This window comes from Urocitellus parryii, chromosome 3, assembly GCF_045843805.1.
Source record: "Urocitellus parryii isolate mUroPar1 chromosome 3, mUroPar1.hap1, whole genome shotgun sequence".
Taxonomy (NCBI): Eukaryota; Metazoa; Chordata; class Mammalia; order Rodentia; family Sciuridae; genus Urocitellus; species Urocitellus parryii.
In genome coordinates this window covers 150,335,915-150,357,959 of record NC_135533.1, presented here as the reverse complement: position 1 = coordinate 150,357,959, position 22,045 = coordinate 150,335,915, and the positions used below count along the sequence as shown (strand labels likewise).

Below are 22,045 nucleotides of genomic sequence, written 5' to 3'. Positions count from 1 at the left end.
CCACCATCACCACCACCACCATCACCACCATCACCACCATCACCACCATCACCACCATCACCACCACCACCACCACCACCACCATCACCACCATCACCACCACCATCACCACCACCACCATCACCACCATCACCACCATCACCACCATCACCACCATCACCACCACCATCACCACCACCACCACCATCACCACCATCACCACCATCACCACCACCATCACCACCATCACCACCATCACCACCACCATCACCACCATCACCACCATCACCACCACCATCACCACCACCTTCACCATCACCATCACCACCACCACCTCCACCACCACTACCACCAACATCACCACCATTCTCATGGCCATCAGCATCTTCACCCTCCTCACCACCACACCTGGTGCCCCAGGTAGACAGTGTGAGCCCCACTATTGGAGCAAAAGCAATGGAGGTGGGAATGGTAAGAGGGAGAGAGAAGGCGCTGGAGGAGGAAGAACCTAAAGCGTCCAGGGGTCTAGCGGCAGGACGGGGGAGGTGAGCAACCTGTGGCTTCATTTTACAGATGGAGAAACTGAGGCCCGGGGGGAGGAAAGACCCCGTCCAGGGCCACACGCTGGGTCCGTGATGGAGGCGGGGCCCCGGGCTTCCTCTACTCAGTCCTGCTGCTTCCACTCTCCAGGGAGGGCCCCAGAGGTCCTTGGCCACGAGGGGCCGCGGTGGGGTCCTTAGGCCTCCCCCTGGGCTGCCTCCATCGCCCAACCCGGGTCCCCCAAGTCGACCAGCCTCGCCCTTGACTGTGTCCCCTGCCCCTGACCCTGCCCCCACCCCTGCCCTCTGCCCCTGTCCCTGCCCCGCCCCTGTCCCCTGCCCCCACCCCTGCTCCCACCCCTACCCCCTGCCCCCTGCCCCTGCCCCTGTCCCCCCCGGGCTGCCCCCTGCTGCAGGCAGTGTTGGAGGAGCGCCCGGCCACCCTGGGGTCTCGCGGGGGGCTCACCTTGGACCTGTGTCTGGTAGACGACGAAGTAGCCGGGGCTGCCGCAGCTCTCCAGCTCCTCGGCGCTGCACTTCTGCGCGCACAGGCGCTCGTCCTCCCGCTCGTGCAGCGGGAAGCGCGTGGTGGGGAAGCCGCAGTGGCACGCGGTGCCGGCCAGCGCCGCCAGCGGGTACTCCTGGGGACAGCCGGGGAGAGCAAGCTCCAGGGTCGCCCCGCCACCTCCCCCTGCCTGGAGTCCTCGGATTGTGACTGGGTTCCTTTCATCAACTCAATTTTTGAAACTTAAATTCTAAAGGGAGCTGTCCCTCCTGCAGGGAGCCCTGGGAGAGGTCCCCTGTGTCCAAGCTGGAAACACAAACAGCAAATCCTGCAAAACGACGAGGCCAGCCGGCCTCCGCGCCCCTCGTCCCATCCGCAGGTCCAACCAACTGGGCATGGAAAATATGTGGGGAGAATCTGCACCTGTGTTGATAAGGGGCACACGTGTTCTTTTTTCTTTGTTGTTATTCCCTGAACGATGGAGTTAAAAATTAAGTACCTAGCCTTGGCCTTGTGTCAGGATGGTGGATCATGCAGAAATGAGGGGGTGTTTTTGGTGCTAAGGATTGAACCCAGGGGAGCTTAACACTGAGCCACATCCCCAGCCCTTTTTTATTTTCTGTCTTGAGACAGGGTCCTGCTTTGATCCTCATTAAGTTGCTGAGGCTGGCCTCCAACTTGCAATCCTCCTGCCTCAGCCTCCCTAGCTGCTAGGATTACAGGTGTGCACACTGTGCCTGGCTGGGAATGAGGTAAAGCTTGTGGGGAGACAGGCGATATTCTGCAGATATTCCACCTTTTCACCTAAGGAACTCCAGCCTCGAGGACATGGGTTTCTGCGGGGCCTCTTGGAGCCCATGCCCTGGGGATACTGAGGAAGGACTGTAATTCAATGCCACTCAGGCGCTGTCGCCTGCCAAGACTCCAACCTGGGGTCAGCTGCATTTTTTCTGCAGAAGAGGGATTAGTTGAGGGACATATTAAAGACCCGTCAGCATGGAGATGAAGCTTTCTCCTGGAGGACTTGAAAGAACCCAGAAAGAAATGTCTCTGTCTGTCACGCTGCATGCCACAGTCCGTGCCCCTGGGTCTGACGGTGACTCGCAGAGCCTGCTCTGGGGACGGCTGTCGGAGTCGGTGCTCCTAAGCCAGAAAGGAGACTGACACTCGCGTGCTCAGAGCCTGCGTGGGCTGAGACACCTCTGCTTACTGCAGTGGGTAGGTGGCAGCAGGATGGACCTGGGACTGTCCTTGTCCGATTTGCTTCTGGACCAGAACCACAGCCCCGAGTTGTGCCGGGTCGTGGCTGATCCAGGAATAACCCGGTTTCAAACCCCAAGTCACCCCCGGCAAACTGCGTCACCAGGTGTGGCTTCTAACAGATGTCACATGGGGACTGTGGTCCCTGGCTGGAGAGCAGAGACAGAGATGGTGACATGCAGGAGGGTCCCCTTTGTCACCCTGAACCTCAGACCCTCCACACTTGGCACAGGCAGCTCCACCTCCCGCCCGCCTCACCCTGGGGTGTTGTCCTCTGGCCCCTGAAGAGGACAGGGAGAAGGCCAGGGGGAGGGGACTTCCTGTCCACCCCCCACCCGCCCGCATGGCCTTCCAGTCCTGGGGGACCTCTGCCCGGTCTCCACCCCCCGTAGGCTCCCCCAGGGCTCAGGGACGAGCCGGGTCCACCTGGAGGGGAGGCCAGGGGGAGGGGTCCTGCCTGGGGAGGGAGCAGGAGGCAGTGACGGAGCCTCTTCCTGGCTGCCCGTGCCCAGCGGCCACCAGTGTCCCGCTCCCTTTGAGTGGCTCTGGAGGCCCCTCGGCAGCTGCCAGGGCAGCTTGGAAGTCAAGCCTGCAGGTCTGAGTGGCCCCGGGGTGCACCCCGTGCCCCCGGTCACTCGCACCAGGAGCTTGGGGGGCCTTGGCCTGCTCCGGGCCTCAGTTTTCTCATCTGTGAAATGGGGATGAGAGCTTCCGACCCGTAGGCCAGAGGGGGGCAGTGAACTGCGAGGCCCGAGAGGGCCGTGAGGAGGACACTCGGAGCCTTGTCCTCTGGGCCCTTGGGAGTAATGCTGCTGGACCAGGAGCCCAGGGAGAGCAAGGCCAGGTAGGATGACGGAGGGGGGCAGAGGCCAGGAGCTGGGTGACCTCTGAGCCCTGGGGGGGCTGCACCCCGAACTCTGCTTCATGAGCTCATCTGGGGGAGGGCTGGGGCTCGTCGGCCACCTCCAGTGCTGGTCACGTGTCCCTCTCTGTGCTGGGAAGTGGGGGACTGGGATGTGCGAGGTGCAGCTTCCTCCCTGATCAGGGCAGGAGGGGGACCCAGCATCGAGGAGCTTAGGCTGAGAAGGGACCTGTGGCCGAGGCTGTCCAGGGCCCCGAGTTCTGCCTCTGCGGCCCGCCTGCAGCCACAGACTCACCGTCCCCCGTGGGGTTGTCCTTGTCCTCATTTGGCAACCCCTGATTCATGCTTCTAAGCCCCGTGCGAATGTCACCTCACTGCTGAGCACTCCCTCAGAGGGAGGGTCCCACCTGTGTGTCTCTGCCCCTTTGGGTCCCCAGGAAGTGACCACCGCCCTCTCCTCCGTCACTGACCACAGCCCACCACCTCGTCCATCCCAGCCGGGCCCCTGCCTCTGGCTCCTGCAGCTCTTCTGCCCTGCGGTCTCCCACGCTGAGGGCGGTGGGCGGGACCCTGTGCTCACCTTCTCTGTGCAGAGATCCACGCACTTGTCCACAGACATGTTGGGCATGGCGGCCGTCACGGGCAAGGCCAGGGACAGGTTCTCAGGCCGGTGGAAGCAGCCTCGGAATACTGCACTCCCATCTGAAGACCAGGAGGGGAGAGCACAGTCAGACCTAGACGGAGTCAGACCTAGATGGGAGAACCACCTTCTAGAAGAAACTCTTGGAAGTTGAAGCCCAGAGAGGGCAAGAGTCTTGCCTAAGATCACACAGCAAGTCAAAACAGAGACAGAAAGAGCAATGGCAGCTTTTGCTCTTAAACAGGACTGTTCACAGTCAACGCACCGTGTAATGGAAAGGACTTCTTCTGGGTGCTGGCATCTTTGCTAACAATCCGGGTCCCTGAGGTGGATTTCCTCCTGAGTCACTTTACCTTCTTCCCTTCAGCAGCACATTGCTGTATGTCATTTCCTCCTTCACGGTGGCCAAGCCCCTTTTGGGGAAGTGACAATCCATGGAGGACTTTCCTGATCCCATCAGGAGATGGTGGAGCATTCGAGGCTTAGAGGAAGCCAGAGTCCTGTCCTTCCTCCTGATTGCCAGGGGCCCCTGTCCTTATCCTCCTCCTGGCCTTCAGGGACCTTGGGAATCCCCTACTGAGGACTGAGCACCTTCAGGCTGCAAGGGGTGCTGTGTCGGGGGACGCCCTGTGTGGCCATGTGACCTGGCAACATGCCAGCTGCACAGTAGCCAATGTGGAGGCCACTGCTATCTCAGGAGAAGTCACCTCCAGCAAACATTCAGAGACGATGTCCTCGGCTTATCTCCTGGACGTGTCACTGTACTAAGGGGCTCTGGGTGGGCACCCATGGCACTTGGGAACCATGAGGGCAACCCTACAGCCGTGCACAGAGCCTTACCAGTAAGGATGGTCATTCTGTTGAACTAACACGTGAAAGACCGGAAACAACAGAGCTGTCCAACAATGAGGGATTAGACAAGTAAAATACGTAGCCACACCAGCGGTGGGATTCTATGCCGCCATCGAAAGTAATGGTGCTAAAGCTTATTTTAACCAGGTAAAGATGTGTTTGAGATTCAACATTGAATAAAAACTAAGAATATAAAGTTTCACCTATCACGAAATATCAATTTTGTAAGGAAAAAAAAAAACCATCAATAGAAATCCCCAGAGGGACATATAATAACCATGATGTTTCTGGAAAGTGTGATGGGTAAATTTTCTGGGTTGATTTGGCGGGCCCCAGGTGCCCAGCTGTTTGGTCCCACCGTCTAGATGTTGCTATGAAGGTACTGTGTAGATGTGATCAACACCTACAATTATTTGACTATAAGTAAAGGAAATTGCTCTTGACGATATGGGTGGGCATTGTCTAATCAGACGAAGGCCTGAAGTCTTATAGCTGAGGTTTCCTGGACAGGAAGAAATTCGACGTCAAGACGGAACAAAGCACTCACTCCTGCCTGTTTCCAGGCGTCTGTCCTGGGCCACCAACTTCAGGCTTGCCAACACCCACAATTATGTGAACCAACTCCTTAAAAACAGATCTCCTAACAGGCACATACGTCCACACAGCCAGTCGGTTCTACATCAGAGAACTCAGATCCCTTAGGGTCAGAGGGAAATTTTCTTTCTATCTTTGGGCTTTGACTCCTTTCTAACTCTTCCTACGAGGACTAAAGACAGATAAAAAATAAGAAGTGGCCCCTGTCAAATTTGCATCATGCACTTTTAAAATTAGCCTCGGTTATTTCTCAGATCTTGAGTTGAATGACCTTCCCAGAAGCAGACATCACATAAAACAAAGGACACTGTGACATCGTGTGCATCTAAACCAGAGCACAAGAACAGGTGCCCAGTATCAAGTCCCTACCAGGGGTGGTTCGCTATGATGAGCACTTTTTTTTTTTTTTTAATACCAACGGGTCACTTAACCAATAAGCCACATCCCCAGCCAGACCCCCACTTTTACTTTTTATTTAGAGACAGGGTCTCACTAAGTTGCTTAGGGTCTCACTAAGTTGCTGAGGCTGGCCTCAGACATGCGATCCTCCTGCCTCAGCCTCCAGAGCCCTGGGATCACAGGTGTGCACCACCGCGCCTGGCCGCTGAGCACTTTTGAACCATCAGCTGTTGCCACTCTCTTGAAAACTGGGCAAAGTTCATGGAAATTCATTTCACAGATGACAGAAACAGGGCTTGGAAGAAACTGAGGAGCCACTGTTTGCAAAACCTTCCTGAGGCTCATCTCAGAAACAACTGTCAGCCCTTGGAAAGAGCAAAGCCAACTGCAAAAATCCAGAAGCCTCCGTCTCTGTGGGATCGGGTGTATCTCAGTATAGAACTTGACACTTTTGAGCACGCACACACATATATTTATATTTATGTGCAGAAAATAGGATACGCCATGCCTCCCTGAGCAGAAGGACGGGGGTGTGTACCAACGATGCTTTCAAATTTTAGCCACCAAAGACACCGAGCGATTATTTTTACCACCCGACACCTGGCAGCCAGAGGTCCTTTACCGAGGTGCCAAACCACACTAGGGACAGCTGATTTTGGTTCCATGGCTAATTTCTGGAGTGGGCTGCAGGCAGCGCATGCACTTCTAGCGGATGCTCCCTAACTCTGTCCCCAGCCAGGTGAGGGAGCGGCCAGCGGTGGCAGTGATGGCCAAGATGCTCCCAACCCCCGGGTGCTCCCTCCAGGTCTCAGTTCCCCCCACACAATTGGCAACGAGGGGTCCGGCCATTCAAGGACTGTCACACGGGCTGTCCAGGAAAGCCTGGAGATGCCTCTGACTGCCTCAGTGTCCCCGGGCCACACTGGCAGTTGGAAGGCTGGATTGTCCTGTGGTCCCCACCTAAGGATCCTGACTCCAATGCCCCGGGGCTGCCCAGGGGGAGCCCCGTTTCTGATGCTCATAGAATATGCCACTCGGGGCACTGAGGAAGGACGTCCCCAGCGGTGTGATGACCCTCACCGCCCCAGGAAGCTCAGTGGGAGGGAGACCAGCTGGGGACAGAGGGCGGTGAGATGCTGCCTTTGCAGCCTGCAGTGCTCAGGGGTCTCTGAAGCCAGGCTCCTCGGGGACCCCGTATCTTGTCCCCAGCCGGTGAGGAAGGGGTCTTGCCCCCAACTCATCCTCCAAGGCGGGTCCTTCCCTGTGTCCCCTCCCACAGCTCCCCAAGGGGCCCTCGGCCCTCGGATCAGGACAGCGCAGCCTGGGCAGGGTGACGGGCGTGTGGGCACGTGGGCGGCTGGGTCCATCTGCGCAGGCCGTGGGAAGCTGGGGGCAGGATGGCCGCCCGATGGCTCCGAGGGGGCAATCGGGAGTCCGGACGTGAGGCTGCTGGTGCGTCTGGCTGTGCACAGAGTCTGAGTGCCAGCGTGTGTCCCCGTGTGAGTGTGGCAGCGGGACACGGAGCCTCCCACTGGGCACGTGGGTGCTGGACACTGGGGCCCCGTGATCTCCTGGTCATCTGGGGCTGTGGGTGGCCGTGCCCACCGGCCTGGCGGGTCTCCTGGCAAGGGGTGTCCAACGGTGCTGCCTGCTCTTGGCGGACACTGTGCGGACACTGGGTGGTTGTCATCACTCCGCCGTGAGGCCAGTCTCACCACGGGGGTTGTGCACGTGGACACAGGACCCCTCCTCTCCGGGTTGCCTGGCAACAGTTAGCTGACCAGGGCTGCCGGCCTCCTGGCACAGGGTGAGGCTGAGCTTCAGCTGACCTCCCGCATCCCGCCAGTTCAGTGCCACCAGGGCTTGGCATTTCCCAACAATCCCCCGGGCAGCTGGCGCCTGGTTGGGACAAGATGTCTACTTCCTCAGCAGGGACAAGGCACCCGACAGACAGGAACGGCAGGGGCGGGGACCAGCCCAGCAGGGCCTCTCCCCGGGAAGCCAAGAGCTGGGGGACAATTATGCCTGATTCAGCCTGCAGCCAGGGACAACACTGGTATCTGGGTAGCATGCATCTCGGGTGGTCTTTGGGGTCCCCTTGCTGATCTGGGTCCTCTTTACCGTCACTGGGAGTCGCTCTGGCAGACACGACCTTGGGTGACTGAAGGCACCAGGGCATGGGCTGGGTCCCCTGCTCTTCATCCGGGGTCCCATGGCCAAGTGCTCTGTCCTCCCCACTTCCCTTTCCTGGGCTTCATCTGACAGCATCACGTCAGCTCGCATCTCCGATGGCCTCGAGTGGCCCAGCCCCAACGCAGGGCCCTGGAAGGTCTTCCAGCTGGTGCCACACCAGAAGGCCACGAACCCTTCATCGTCACCTGGAGAACAAGAAGCTGTCCTCCACGAAGCTCCTACTGGCAACTGCACGCCCCTCGCCTTTGATCGGGGGCAAGTTCCCTGCTTCCAGAGCCTCGGGGTTCTCACCTGTAGAATGGGGGCCTGGGAGTGCTCCTGGCTTAGTAGAGAAGGGACAGGCTGACTTTGCTGCCCAGTTCTGCAGAGATCGGTCACCTCTGACCTTTGAGCAGCTGCTTAGGAGCCCCATGTACCCAGCCCCTTGAGGAGGGCCCCTGAAGGTCCTGAGTTCCAAAGCAGGAGAGGTTTCCAGAGGCCTTAAAGGGCTAGAAACCCTCAGAAGTGACTGCTGTGTGTCTCTTTGATCAAGGAGTGTGCTGGGGCGGGGGACAGTTAGGGAAGTGAATCCAGGATGGGGAATCTTCCCGCCGTCTGCTTGGGAGGTGGGGGCAGAAACCAGGGAATCCCGGGGCGGCTCTTTGTCTCTGCGGGTGGCTCTCCACAGCATCCAGATGATCTGGGCGTGGAGAACAGGATCCGCAGCCCCGGCATTTGATCTCCCACTTCCCTCCATCTGGAATATGGGCCACCTGGCTGTCCCCTCCAGGGGTGAGACGCTCTCTTCCCTTTGAGAGAGAAGTGGCCAGGGCATCCCTCGGCCTTTCGGACATTCTCCTGTGGCCTGAAGACATTTGGACCTTGTAGCAGCGAGCAGATGCCTTCTTCTCTGCAGAGAGCTCTGGATCCAGCAGGACGGGCATCTGCTCAGGTCATGCACACGCCCAGCTGTGTGCCTTGGGCAGGTGTCTTCACCTCAAGGAGCCTCAGTTTTCCTCATCTGTGAATGGGGCTCATCATGCGGGTGGCCAGCTGGGGTGGACGTGCAAGGGCACTTATGACTGTCGGAGACTCAGCAAGTGCTGTGTTCCTTCCTGTTCCCTTCCCCATGCCTTGTCCATGGTGTGTGAAGGTGGCTGGATCCCACGGAGGGGACACTGTCAGAGCCCCTGTTCATATGCATGCTCCATTCCAGAATGGGCTGGCGGTGACCATGACTCTCTGCCTTAGGGCCAGTGAGGGACAGGCTGGACCTGCCAGGATTCACCCTCAGCTCATGGCTGGGAGCTGAGGAATAGAGATGGCAGCCGGCTGTCCCCTCAGGTGGGACACCTGCCTCCCAGGGCTCCGCTGGGGGATCAGGCTTCAGCTGTCCTCAGTGGTGGCCTTCCTTCTTCTCCTGGCCCCTTCCCCATCCCCCTACAGGTGCACACTGACATCATCTCCCAGGGTCACCTAAGGCTTGCGTCCTTGCATCTGGGGAAACCCAACCGAGACCATCTTGGATCCTGAGCATTTGCAATTCCTAAGGAAAATCCTTCACAAAGTTCAGAGCCTAGTCCTCCTGGGGTTGTGCCCTCCACAAGCCCTGGGCAATACCAGTGGCCCTGAGTGGCATCTTCCCCATGACCAGCCCTCACTGAAGCGGAACAATAATGAAAACCCTAACAGCTGTTCCTTGGTGCTGGGCATGCTCCACTATATCTCAGTTAATCTCTGCAACAACCTCTGATCCTGTGGTTCAGGCAGAGGCCCGGAGACCTAGCAAGATCTGATCACTCTACCAGGTCACCCAGCCAGTAGGGGGCAGAATTGGGATGTGACCCCCATCTCTTTGGACACCACATCCTCATTTCCCACGTACAGGGGGCTGCCCGACCCTAACGTGCTGGGGCTCCAAAGACCCCATGCCCACAGCAGGAGCGCGGCTTGCAGAAGCCCGTGCCCCACCTTCTGACACTACCAGCTCCCTGGCGGGCCAGCGGGGACAGGGTGTGACCTCAGCTGCCCAGGCTTTTTACTAGCAAGAGGTGAGGGGCAGACGAAGAACAGCCCAGAACCAGTGGCCAGTCCCTCTGAAGTCCTCTCAGCTCTTTGTTCTGGGGCTTCCCCCAAAATGAGAGAAATGTCAGCAGGCATCCGCTCAGAGGCAGGCGTGGGGAGTCCTCCTGGGTTTGAAAGAGGCCAGCCCCCCTGAGTAATTAGGCCAAGTTCGAGTGCATTAAAATGCTGTTGACGAGGAACCGCCGAGAGCTGGAAGCTGCTCCCGGCCACCTCGCTACCTAGCATCAGCAAGAGACTGAATCACACAAAGAGGCTGACGGTCTGAGGATGCGATCTGGCTATTTTTAGATATCCCAGAGGCACCCGCAGGCTGTTGGAAATTGGAAGAGCCAGAATTGGGTGATTCTCAGGGTAGAATGGGGGTCTTCATGAGGAAGAAGGGGCAGCATCTGCAACAGGCCTTGCACTTGGTGCTTTCTAGACTTTATCCCACTTGGACGTCAGAGCCGTTGTGAAAGGTGAGGAAATGACCTCATTTTACAGATGAAGCAACTGAGGCTCACCGTGGCTCAGTGGCTTGGCCAGAGTCAGGACAGCAAGTCTTGCATAAAAACAAGGTCTGCAGGCCCTGCTCCCAAAGCCAGAATGCCTTCCTGAATTTGTGTTAGGAGAGAAGAAAGAAATCAAGTCTCAAGCCAGGCACGGTGGCCCACGCCTGTCATCCCAGTGGCTAGGGAGGCTGAGGCAGGAGGATCACAAGTTCAAAGCAAGCCTCAGCAAAAGCGAGGCCCTAAGCAACTCAGTGAGACCCTGTCTCTAAATAAAATACCAAATAGGGCTGGGGATGGGGCTCAGGGGTCAAGTGCCCCTGAGTTCAAACCCTGGTATCCCCAAAACAAAACAAACAAAACCCCCAAGTCTCCCCCACTGTGATACAGAAGAAGGAATAGTTTCTCTTCTCCCCTTGGCTCTACACAGGGAATCTGTGAAGTCTTGTATGAGTTACAAAATTCAGGAGTCGCAGACAAATATTGAGGGGGGGGGTTGAGGACTGGAGATGAGATTTCCTGGGTCCCCTGAGCCCCCCTCATCAGAGTTGTTGACTGGAGGAGCTGTGAGCATGAAGGCCAAGCCTGCACTCAATTCTCGTGACCTTCAAAACCCACAAGTGGCCAACACTAACCACCCTGCACAAAATCCATCATGGAAGCCATGAGCACGAAGCAGAGATCTGAATTTTCCCAGCGAGGGTGCCAGCTTCATAAGGTCTCCATGGAGGTAGCTGAAAGGGTAAGAAGAAAGAAGGCTGAGGCCTGGAGACGCAGGATTGCGGGGCTCCGGTTACAGCCCCAAGGAAGGGCAGTCAGCACCATGGACAGCCGCCCGGGGGCCGGACAGCTTGCTGCGCAGCGTTCTTCCATCGCGACCCAAATCTGCAAGACTCTTTGAGGCCAGTGACTATTCTTGCAACATGCTATGAAATCATAATGTCCACGAATCCATCAGGTGTCCCTCTCCGGGAGGAGAGCCACTCTGGCAGACACAGTTAGCAGACGACTGTGAAAAATGGAGTCCAGCCTGGCGCCGGTGGCGCACCCCTGTCATCCCAGGGGCTGGGGAGGCTGAGGCAGGAGGATGGGGAGTTCAAAACCAGCCTCCGCAACTTAGTGAGGCGCTAAGCAACTCAGTGAGACCCTGTGTCTAAATAAAATACAAAATAGGGATGGGGATGTGGCTCAGTGGTTAAGTCACCTTTGGGTTCAATTCCTGGTATTAAGAAAAAAAAAAAAAAGACTCCAATCAAGAAGGAAGTCCATTTCCTGCTTCTTTGGTAACCGGGCAAAGAGCCCGAGTGTCCAGGAGTCTGCAGGAATGGAGAGCAGCAGGTGCCTGCAGATATTTGCTCTGCCAGCCTTTGGTGCTTTAGCTAACTAAAGCACCCTGTGGCCTCAAAAACATGATGCCGGGCTCCCTACCCCAGGCAGACACCCAGTCATCAAAGTGCTGGGGACATAAGAAGCCACTTTTGGATCTTCAGGGAAAACCATTAGGAAACAGTGTTAATACTTAGGAGTGACTCTACACACAGGAGCTGTCCCCTGCGCTACCTGTTTCCTGAAGCACCGGCTCATTTCTCCTTCTGATGTGATACAAGCTAGAGTTGTGTGACAGTGACTTGGAGGGCAATCTCTTTCTGATTTATTTATGTATAAAACAGATCCCCTGGGCATGGAAAGTCAGAGAAAAAAAACATCGGTGGTTTCATGTTGCCTAGAGTCGGGGAGCAAAGCAGAAGGAAGGCTCAGGGGTTGGGAGCAGAAGGAGTTCAACTGGGGCTAAAGAGTGACCCCCAACAAAGAGGAGATGGGATCCTGAATCCAATTCAAGGGTCAGGTTGTCCACAGCACTGTACTGAGTAAGCACCCAAACTGGGAGACTGGGTTCCGGCCCATGATCAGTCACTATGAGGAGACATGGCTTTGGGGAAAAAAAAATCACACCTGCCCATTATTTCCAGAAATGAAAAGACCTCTGGGTTTCTGCACACACCACTTCCTTGGCCTGGATCTCCTCTCCCTATCCACCGGGCATGACCTTATGCATTTTTTGAGGCCCCTCTACAAAGCCCTCTTCTCTTTGGAGCCCCTCCCCACAGGGCTGTTCAGCTGAGCCACTTCGGCTGTGTCTTGAGTTTCTCCAGGTATAAAATGAGACATCAAGGAGGTGTTACTGAGCCACCAAGGTGCCACTGAGCCACATCCCCTGCCCTATTTTGTACTTTATTTAGAGACAGGGTCTGAGTTGCTCAGGGCCTCACTAAGTTGCTGAGGCTGGCTTTGAACTCGAGATCCTCCTGACTCAGCCTCCCGAGCTGCTGGGATGACAGGCGTGCCCCACCGACCCCCAGCAAACAATGAGTTTATAAAATATGAAATTCACATAGAGGAGGACTTTTTATGCAAACAGAGGTGTAACTCTCTGTGTGCATTCTAGGAGAGATTTGCTGAGATCAAGCCTCATTATTCAAAGTTGGTCCATGGGCCAGCAGCCTGGCATCACACAGGGCTCCTTAGAAATGCAGAATGTCCCCGGCTTGCTGACACAGAAGCTGAACAAGGTCTCCGGGGCCTCTCAGACATGTTCCAATTGGGGAAGCGCAGGCCACAGGGCTAGAGGGTTTCACTGTGGAGCTCTGTCTTGTCTCTGGTTCAACTGCCAGAGAGGGTAATCCCAGCCCCCCACTCCTCGTCAAGCCCAGCAGATCTTTTAATAGGTCTGAAGGTCATCTGGCACTAGACTGTGTGACCTTTGGCAAGTTCACTGTAATTTTTTCTGTTCCCTCGCTGTCGATGGGGATAATTAACAATGGCAGTGACCCTAAAAGCCTGTAGGGAAGGTAAGTAAAACCAGGCCTGCCCGAGGCTTAGCAGAGACCTGGCAGATGTTTGACAGATCGTTACTAACTCTCATTAAACAGCCCTGTCCCTCAGGAAGGGGGCCACGTGGGACAATGTCCCGAAAGCAGGAACTGGCTCGCTCTGCCAAGGTGTGGGAGGCGGGCTGGGCGGCACAGCAGTAGCCTCTGGGTAATGGGGAGCCATGGGAGGCCCGGGGCAGACAGAGGGCATGGGACCTGCAGAGCTCTGCAGGCAGGGCGGGCCCAGGGGTGTGGCCAAGGGAGGAGCCTCAGATGGGGTGGGCCCAGGGGTGTGGCCAAGGGAGGAGCCTCAGACAGGGCGGGCCCAGGGGTGTGGCCAAGGGAGGAGCCTCAGATGGGGTGGGCCCAGGGGTATGGCCAAGGGAGGAGCCTCAGATGGGGCGGGCCCAGGGGTGTGGCCAAGGGAGGAGCCTCAGATGGGGCGGGCCCAGGGGTGTGGCCAAGGGAGGAGCCTCAGATGGGGCGGGGCCCGGGTGTGGCCAGGGGAGGAGCCTCAGATGGGGTGGGCCCAGGGGTGTGGCCAAGGGAGGAGTCGCAGATGGGGCGGGCCTAGGGGTATGGCCAAGGGAGGAGCCTCAGATGGGGCGGGGCCTGGGTGTGGCCAAGGGAGAAGGCACAGATTGGGCAGGGCACAGGGGTGTGGCCAAGGAAGGAGCCGCAGATTGGGCGGGGCCGACTCACGTACACCTGCGGGCCGACTCCTGCGCCAGCTGCAGCCGGTAGACCGAGAGGCGGTTGGAGCCACCGCACACGCTGCCCCGCTCGCCCTTGCACTCCATGTCGCACTCCGCCTCGCTCACGTTGGCCGCCTGAATCTTGTGGCCACAGTAGCACTCAGCGCCGAACTCCAGCCCGGCGTACAGGTAACCCCTAGGGGAGGCCGCTGTCAGGTGGGGGAGGCTGCCACAGGGAGACCCCGCGACAACAGACCCCGCCAGCGCGGATACCCGGTGGACAAGGGCCCTCAGGACACAGAGGCATCCCAAGGCCATCAGGAGACCCTGGGGATCCTGGAGAGGGAGACTCCAGGAAACTCCTAAGAGGAGTCAGGGAGGCTGGGGAGTTCCAGAGCCAGGAAGAAAGAAAAGAGGCCCTGAGGTCAGAGAAACCCAGGAAGGGAACTGGAGCACCCCAGGGACCACCCACCTGCCCTCTCCGCCACGCCCACCGTCACCCCTGCATAGCCCCCACTACAGGGTACAATCACACGTTCGCCCAGACCCTGGTGCCCTCCCCTGGTCCTCCCTGTCTGAGGACCGGAGACATTCAGTTCCCCAGAGCCCCGCCTCTTTATTCCAGGAAATGTCACTCAGGAATGATGTGGCTGTGTCTCTAGAGGAGCTGGGGCCAGGGGAGGAGCAGAGACTCTCCTTTCCTTTGGAAGATGGCAAAACTAGCCCCAGACCCAGCCAAGGGAGAAATTCCTTCCCCTAAAACAGAACAATCCAGGCATGCTTCGATTTTTATTTTTTTTTTTTCATAAGCATGAAATCCTTTCCTAAAAAGGATGCTCAGGGGCTCCACAGTCTAGGAACAAATGAAGGTCCCTGCTGGCTCGGGTCCCAGGCCTGGGGGGCTGGGGAGGGGAGGAAGACAGGCCCTGCTCGGCCCCTTCATCCACGCTGGCCTCTGAGATATGGTGGCCTCCAGAGCAGCCTGCAAAGTACTGGGCACCCGAGGAGCCTGCAGGGACTGTGTGCTCACATATGGCTGGTGTGGTCCTGGATGGAGAGACATGCCCACCCAGGCTGGTGGCCCCCACATGCCCCAGCAACTTGGGGTAGAAGGTGGCATTGCCACAGCCATCTGCTCACCTGGGCAGGAGGGGCCAGAGCATCTTAGGTGAGCTGAGCATCTTGGGATCTGACACCCAGCACAATCCTGGGGCTGCGCCAGCCTCCCTCCTCTGCCTGCCTCAGCTCCCTGTCTCTCAGGGCCTGGTTCTCAGGTGTCCTGGGTCCTCTTTTTTATGATGGCACCCACTGATAGAAGCAGCCTTTTCCAAGACAGGGCCCAGCAGTGTTGCCAAATCCAAAGCAAGAGGGACCTCACCCCTCAGAGGTCCGAAGGATGGAGGCCCCAGTGGGTCAGGGAGACCCACCCAGGAGAGGGTCCAGCCGCTCTGGAAAGAAACGTGCCAGGGAGTGTCCTGGGTCAGGAGGGTGGAGGTTCGGAACTGTATCCACAAATTCTGAGCCACTCCTTTCTTTTAAAGATGGAGCTTAGTCCTCCTCCCCTGGAGCTGGGACTCCCTTGGTGACTCCCAATGAACAGAACGTGACAGTGGAGACGGTGCTATGAATTGGATCCCAAGTGTCCTCCAGAGTGTTGAAGGTTTGGTCCCCAGGGTGGTGCTGCTCGGAGGTGGTAGAATCTTGCAGGGGTGGAGCCTAGCCAGAAGTCCTTAGGTCACTGGGAACATGCCCTGAAGAGAACCGTGAGGCCCAGCGCCTTCCTCTTCCTCTCCTTTCCTGACCAAGAGGTGAGTGGCTTTGCTTCTTCATGTGCTCCACATGGTGTGTTGCTCCCCACAGGCCCAAAGCAACGAGGCCCATTAGTCATGGTCTGGAAACTCCAAAAACTGGGAGCCCAAATAAACCTTTTCTCTTTATAAGCTAATTGTCTCAGGTATTTTGTCACAGTGACGGCAAGCTGACGAACCCAGATGGCAGTACCTTCCAAGGTGTTCTGGGTTTGGATATGGTTTGAGTGTCTCCCAAGGGTCCATGTGTCAAAGGCCTGGTTTTCCAGGGTGGGCTATTGGGAGGTGGTGGAAGCTTAAGGTGTGGGGCCTGGTGAGAGGTCTTGGGTCATTGGGGGTGTGCCCATGGAAGGGATTAAGGTAGTTCTCATGGGACCCTCAGTAGTTCTGTGAGTTTAAAAGGAGCAAGCCTGGACCTTCCCTCTCTCTCTGCTCCCTAGTTCAGGCTCTGATGTTTCTTCCGCATACTCTACTGGGAGTACCAAGGAAACTCCTATTCATCCTTCAAAACCCCACTCAGGGTCTTACCTTTGTAATCTGTCCCCAGTCCCCCATGTGGAGCCCCCCACCCCTTCTGCCTTCAGATCTCCGCTGTACAGCACCCATCATGCTCCGTGTGTCTACACCCCAGATTGCCCATCTGTAGAATGTGGTTCCTGGCCCCCTTGCCTCACGGGAATCGTGTACCATTGAAGAGTTAGGAACTGCGAAATGCATTGGGACAGTGCTCGGCAGGAGCGAGTGCTTCCTGGGTGGACACGCTGTTGCTCCATAGCTAACCTGTTGGTGCCTCGGCTTCCCCAGTGAGATGGGGGCGCCCCGTGGGCAGGGCTGCAGTTGCCTGGACCCCGATCCCCAGCCAGTGTGCACAGCCAGCAGATGGTCCCTGAGCTGAGCCAAATTCCCACAGCGGCCCCAGGGCTCCTTGGCTATCACCCCTGAGCGGCCTTTCCGGACCTCTGGGTGGCAGGACCTCTCTGCTATCCAGCTCCCGCGGTGACACGTTGCAACCCTAGTTCACAGGTTGCCACGTGTACTCGTCTATACCCAGTCTAGGCTGGGAGCTCCCGGGGGCAGGGGCTCCGGGGAACCCACCCCCATCTCCCCATGGTTTGGCAAATAAATTAGCAAATCCACATCCTTGATCCCGTGGCCCTTTCCAAGCTGGACAGGGTCCCGAGCTTGTGAATTTAATGTTCTGCTTCTCAGGCAGCTCATTATAAAGGGGACAGTGTGTCCTACTCAGGGACTGAAGGGAGGGTCCCTCCCTGGCCACCCACTAGCCCATTTCTGCATTAGCATGTGGCCAGCAGAGCTTGTGACCATCAGTCAGCTGGATGAAGTATGGCAGTGAGTGGATTCCAGGTCACCTTGTGTGCCAACTAAGGCTAAGGCTCCCAGGAGACAGGGGAAAAGATCAAGCCCATGGCACCCCAAGGGTCCTGGCCCTGTTCACGGGTCCTACGTGAACTCATCTGCTCTTAAAAAGATAAAGTGGTGCACGCCTGTCACCCCAGTGGCTCAGGAGGCTGAGGCAGGAGGATGGTGAGTTCCAAGCCAGCCTCAGCAACAGCGAGGCACTAAGCAACTAGGGAAACCCTGTCTCTAAATAAAATACAAAATAGGGCTGGGGATGGGGCTCAGTGGTCGAGTGCCCCTGAGTTCAACCCCTGGTACCCCCCCAAGTCAACTCTCTCTCCCCCACAAAGCACATTCTTTTTTGTGGGAGGATTGAACCAGGGGCACTTTACCTCAGAGCCACATCCACAACCCTCTTGATTTTATTATTTTGAGACAGTATCTTGCTAAATTGTTGAGGCTGGCCTCCAACTGGCGATCCTTCTGCTACAGCCTCCCTAGTGGCTGGGATAAGAGTCATGGGCCACTGCTCCTGGCCCCCTCGGTGCCCACTCTAATCAAACTCATTCTATCCCCTTGTTCCTGGGTTGGGGATCCTGCCTGAAGAGCTGAGTGTTTCTCCCTGGGAGAGAGGCCAGGTACCCCCATTCCCAAGCCCTCGCCTCCCCCTTCTCACGAGCTCCGTGTGTACAGTGTGCATGCGCACACGCCCACCAGTTGCAAGTCCTCACACCTGTATGCCGTCACCTCAGTGCCGCGTGTGGGCAGTGCCATCGGCTACCTGGCCACGGTGCGCGGCTCCAGCCCGCAACCTCTACTAGAAGATCATCAGGCTCCGCCACTGCGCTCCCCAGTGTCGCCAGCCAACCCCACTCTGCACACCAGGCACTGGCTCCTGAGCTCACATCCGCACCCCGCGGCCAGCTCGGGACAGTCTGCTGGCACACGCATGCGCACACGCTCGCCTGCAAGCCGCCCTCGGTGCTCACCCCCCCCCCCACTCTGGCACAGCAGGAGCGAGAAGGGAGGGACCCCAACAGGTGGATCTGGGGACGAGGGGACCTACCGTTCGGCGCAGTTGTCCTGGCAACGGAAGACGGTCATCTTTTTGTAGTCGAAGAAGGACACGCCCCTCAGGGCGCGGCTCTGGGTGTCGTCCAGGTAGCAGCCGATGTACCTGGCTTCGGGGGAAAGGAGAGAAGTCAGACGTGGGGGACAGGAGGAGCCTCAGGCTGGCTGGCCCGGTGGCCTGGCTGGGCGTTGGGGACCGATTCCTTCCTCCTGGGCCTCGGTGGAACCTGGTCCAGGAGGGGCCGCGGTCCTGGAGGCCAGCAGGGGACAGCAGGGAGCTGCAGCCGAGCCCCTGGGTTCCCTGGTGACATCGGGGCACCCAGAAATCCAAGCCAAGGCCATCCCCGAGCCACCCTGGATGAGGCCCATACTAAGCAGCTCTATGGGTAAAGGATTTCTACGGGCCCTGGGCATGAAACTAACAGCCCAGGGAGGTCTAGACGGAATGGTGTGGGCATTGTCTCTCCCACGGTCCTGCACGTCAGGGGCGCAACGTTCAGGTAAATGGGTTCAGTAACGGGCCATTCACAGTGTTGTGTAAGGAACTTTACAGTTTGTCCTTGGTGGGTCAAGGTGAATTCTCCCATCCAAAGGACAATTCCAAACTATATAAAATAACCATCTAGCTATAAACCATGCACTTAGTTTTCTTAAAGTAATAAACACTTTCCTGTACTTCATGGTAAACAGTGAACTCTCATGCACAAAGGGCAGGACTTTACAGTTTATATAAACTTTTTTCCTTTTTTTAAATTTTTTTTTTTTTTAATCCAGGGGCTCTTAACCACTGAGCCATATCCCAAACTCTTTTTTATATTTTATTTAGAGACAGCATCCTGCTAAGTTGCTTAGGGTTTACTAGGTTGCTGAGGCTGGCCTAGAACTCACGATCCTCCTGCCTCAGCCTCTTGAGCTGCTGGGATTAGAGGCGGCACCACCGCACCCAGCCCCATTATTTCTTTAAAATTACTGTTATTATTATTATTTGGATATGCACTTTGGTAAGTGGTTCATGCACATTGTCTCCATTGGATCTTTATAATAATCCCATGAGAATATTATTCCCCTTCTATACAGAACAGGAAACCAAAGCCCAGAGAGGGTAAGTCTTTGCCCAAGGTAACACAGCTTGTACATAGGAAGCCGGAATTGGACCCAAGCAGTCTGGCTTCAGAGCCCACGTTCTGAACTTCTTGCTTCTTGAACCAGGGGGTCTTTTCAATGCCCCATGGGTAGCGGGAAGCACCGTGGTCCTCACGCTCAGTGGCCCAGAAAGGTGTCCTGCCTGGATCTGCAGCTGATTGTGGCTGAACAAAGCCTCCTCAGTCAGGTCCGGGGCACCCACACCAGCTCTCCCCACCGCTGCGCTCAGACACACCCAGAGGCGGGACCGCGGATCCAGCCAGTGGGAAAGACGGAGGGACCCCTTGACCCCTTTCCCTGCCGAGAATGCTGTCCAGTCTATACCGTGCGCCCCCGCCCAGCCTTGTCATGAGGAGCAGGTCTATTGGAGGACGCCCGCCTGTCACAATGGCCTGTCAGGCCCCTCGCTGCTCCCCTGCCAAGAGCAGCATTTCCCAGCGCCGCAGGAGACGCGCCGCCATCCCCTGGGATTTCTTTCAGGAGACGGAGGCGATCTGCTGATCTGCTGGGCCGAGAACAGTCCACCTTTAGAGGAAGCAGGGACACCAGACAGTGGCCGCTCTGGGGGCCCCGCCCCCTGCCTTTGTGCTGGCTCAGCCACCTGTGGCCCTCCCTCCTGGCTGGGACCGCAGCCCCTGGACTCCAGCAGGGATGCCACGCCCCCAGCTGGGCGGGGGCACTGGGTGGGCGTGTCCAGTGGTTCGCTAGAGGATGAGTGTCCAGGGTGCACAGTGGGGTAGGCAGGAGGACAAAAAGCTGGCGGGGAGAGAGGAGAAAGCAGAGAGAGGGAGGGAGAGACAGGGGAGAGGGGCTTCATCACCAGATGCGCATGCGTCACTTTATGGGCCATGCTGGGCCACGTGGATGGAGCCACACCCCGTCCCTTTCAATCTGCGCTCTCACGAACCCATTTCACAGATGAGCAAACTGACCGCCGTGCCTCTTCCGTCTGTTGGCCTCACAAGCGGATCTCAACTTTGGGCACTGGGCGTGCACTCCGATGGGCAGCTACTGACATTCCCTCTGTCCCCCTCTTTTCTAAATGAACCAGGGAGGCCACGTAATCTGCCCAAGTTCCAGGCCCAAGGCTGGGCCTGGCACCAGCTGCAACATGACTTTGGGGGCTGTCAGCTTAGGCTGCGGGCAGGTGCATTTGGCTTCCGGGGGACAGCGATCACGTGGATAGGATGGTATTGTCTAATCATAGAAGTAAAAGTGTGTCAGGGCGGGTGCATCCGGACCTCCACAGTGGCATGGAGGGTGGATCGAGGTGGGCGCTCTGGGCCTGCAGAACGCCCCTCTCCCTGGTTTTCAGACCTTGACCTGGATAGGGCCTCTCAGAGTGCCCACCCTGCAGCCACAGTGTTGGTCCAGGGAAGGGCTCACGAGGTGCTCGCTGGATTCCTACTGGGTGAAGCCTCTCAGGGATGCTGGCCTCGTGCAAGTCCAGCACTACCAACAGCCAGTCCCCAGGCCAGCAGCAGCTGCGTAGGACAAGCAGCCAAGACGGGGTGGACAGAGAGCAGCAGCTCCTCCAACCGTGGTGAGTTGACAAAAATCGCGTCCAGGGAGCCCTTCTGCAGCCTGGTGACATGGCCCCGTGCATTTTCCTCTTTATTGAAGCTGGTTCTGGGGGACTTTTGTCCTTTGCCACCGGCGGGGCGTGACCAACACGCACTGTCACCCAACTGGCAGCGCTGACCCGGCAGTGATGGTCTCAGATCCCCCGAGCCCAGCCCGTCCCCTTCCCAGGGACCGCAGTGACAGGGGCGCTACCTGCAGACTCCTCGGATGACTCTGGAGGGGTCGGGAGAGGCTGGGTCCCTCGGAGGAAACCCAGGCTGGATTCATGCAGCCACTGTCCCCACAGCCTGGACTTTGGAGTGCGGGGCCACCCTCACCTTCCCCTCCACTAGGCTGAAGTGTCCCTCAGAACAGGGACTTGACTGACCTCCATCTCCTTATCTGTGGACAGGGGGAGGGACAGACAGACTCAGGGTCCTGTGTGCTGGGTACCAGGGCCTGATGAGTCAGAAGAGCCCGGGGCTGGGTGTGGATACTGAGGCCATTTCCTACGGGTCCTGGGACAGATCTGGGGACGCCTTCCCCCCTGGTGTCTGGTGGAGGCCGCCACCCCCCTACCACTGCCCCTGTCCTGGGGGTTTTACGGCCTCTGCTGACCCCTTCAGCTCTCTTCTGGGGCCCCCTCCCCAAATCCCAGGCCACTGGAGGGTGGATTCTATGGCCAAGTTTCCAGCTGTCAGCTCGTCTCCATGGTGACCGGCTGCTGGAGTGGCCAGGTTTCCAGAGACCAGCGTCAGGAACCCTCCCGTGAGGGGCATCTGATCCTTCTTTCTTAACTTTGTTCTGTGGCTCCAGCTCATCTTTAATAAAATAAGGCTTTGCTGTCTGTGAGCAGGGCCTTCTGTCCCCGGGAGACGAACACACACTGACCTGCACCCCCCACCAGTCCCTGGTAAGTGGATTTGTGCCAGGCGGCGTCTCCCTGTCCTGCAGTCAGGCAGGTCTGGCTTCAATCCCCGGGACAGAGCTGCAGGAAGCTCTGAATGCCACTCGGGCTCTTGGAAGTATGATTTTTCTCCCAGAAAAAGTGAAAATAAGAATTCTACTGTTATGGATTGAATTGGGTCCCCCTCACCCCCAAAGAAGATATATCGGAGTCTTAATCCCCAGATTCTCAGAATGCTGCCTTGTTGGAAATAG

The 22,045-nt window shown here is 57.4% G+C and overlaps 1 protein-coding gene across 1 annotated transcript in view; it reads right to left on the bottom strand.

Moving 5' to 3' along the window:
• Positions 1 to 22,045, bottom strand: part of Wscd2 (WSC domain containing 2) — an 83,923-nt gene that overhangs the window by 15,929 nt on the left and 45,949 nt on the right. The window contains exons 3-6 of the mRNA XM_026409210.2: positions 18,174 to 18,288; positions 13,952 to 14,136; positions 3,726 to 3,847; positions 985 to 1,159 (exon numbers count right to left, since the gene is read on the bottom strand). Coding sequence (XP_026264995.2) covers positions 985 to 1,159; positions 3,726 to 3,847; positions 13,952 to 14,136; positions 18,174 to 18,288 — 597 coding nt within the window. The remainder of the gene's footprint in view (positions 1 to 984; positions 1,160 to 3,725; positions 3,848 to 13,951; positions 14,137 to 18,173; positions 18,289 to 22,045) is intronic.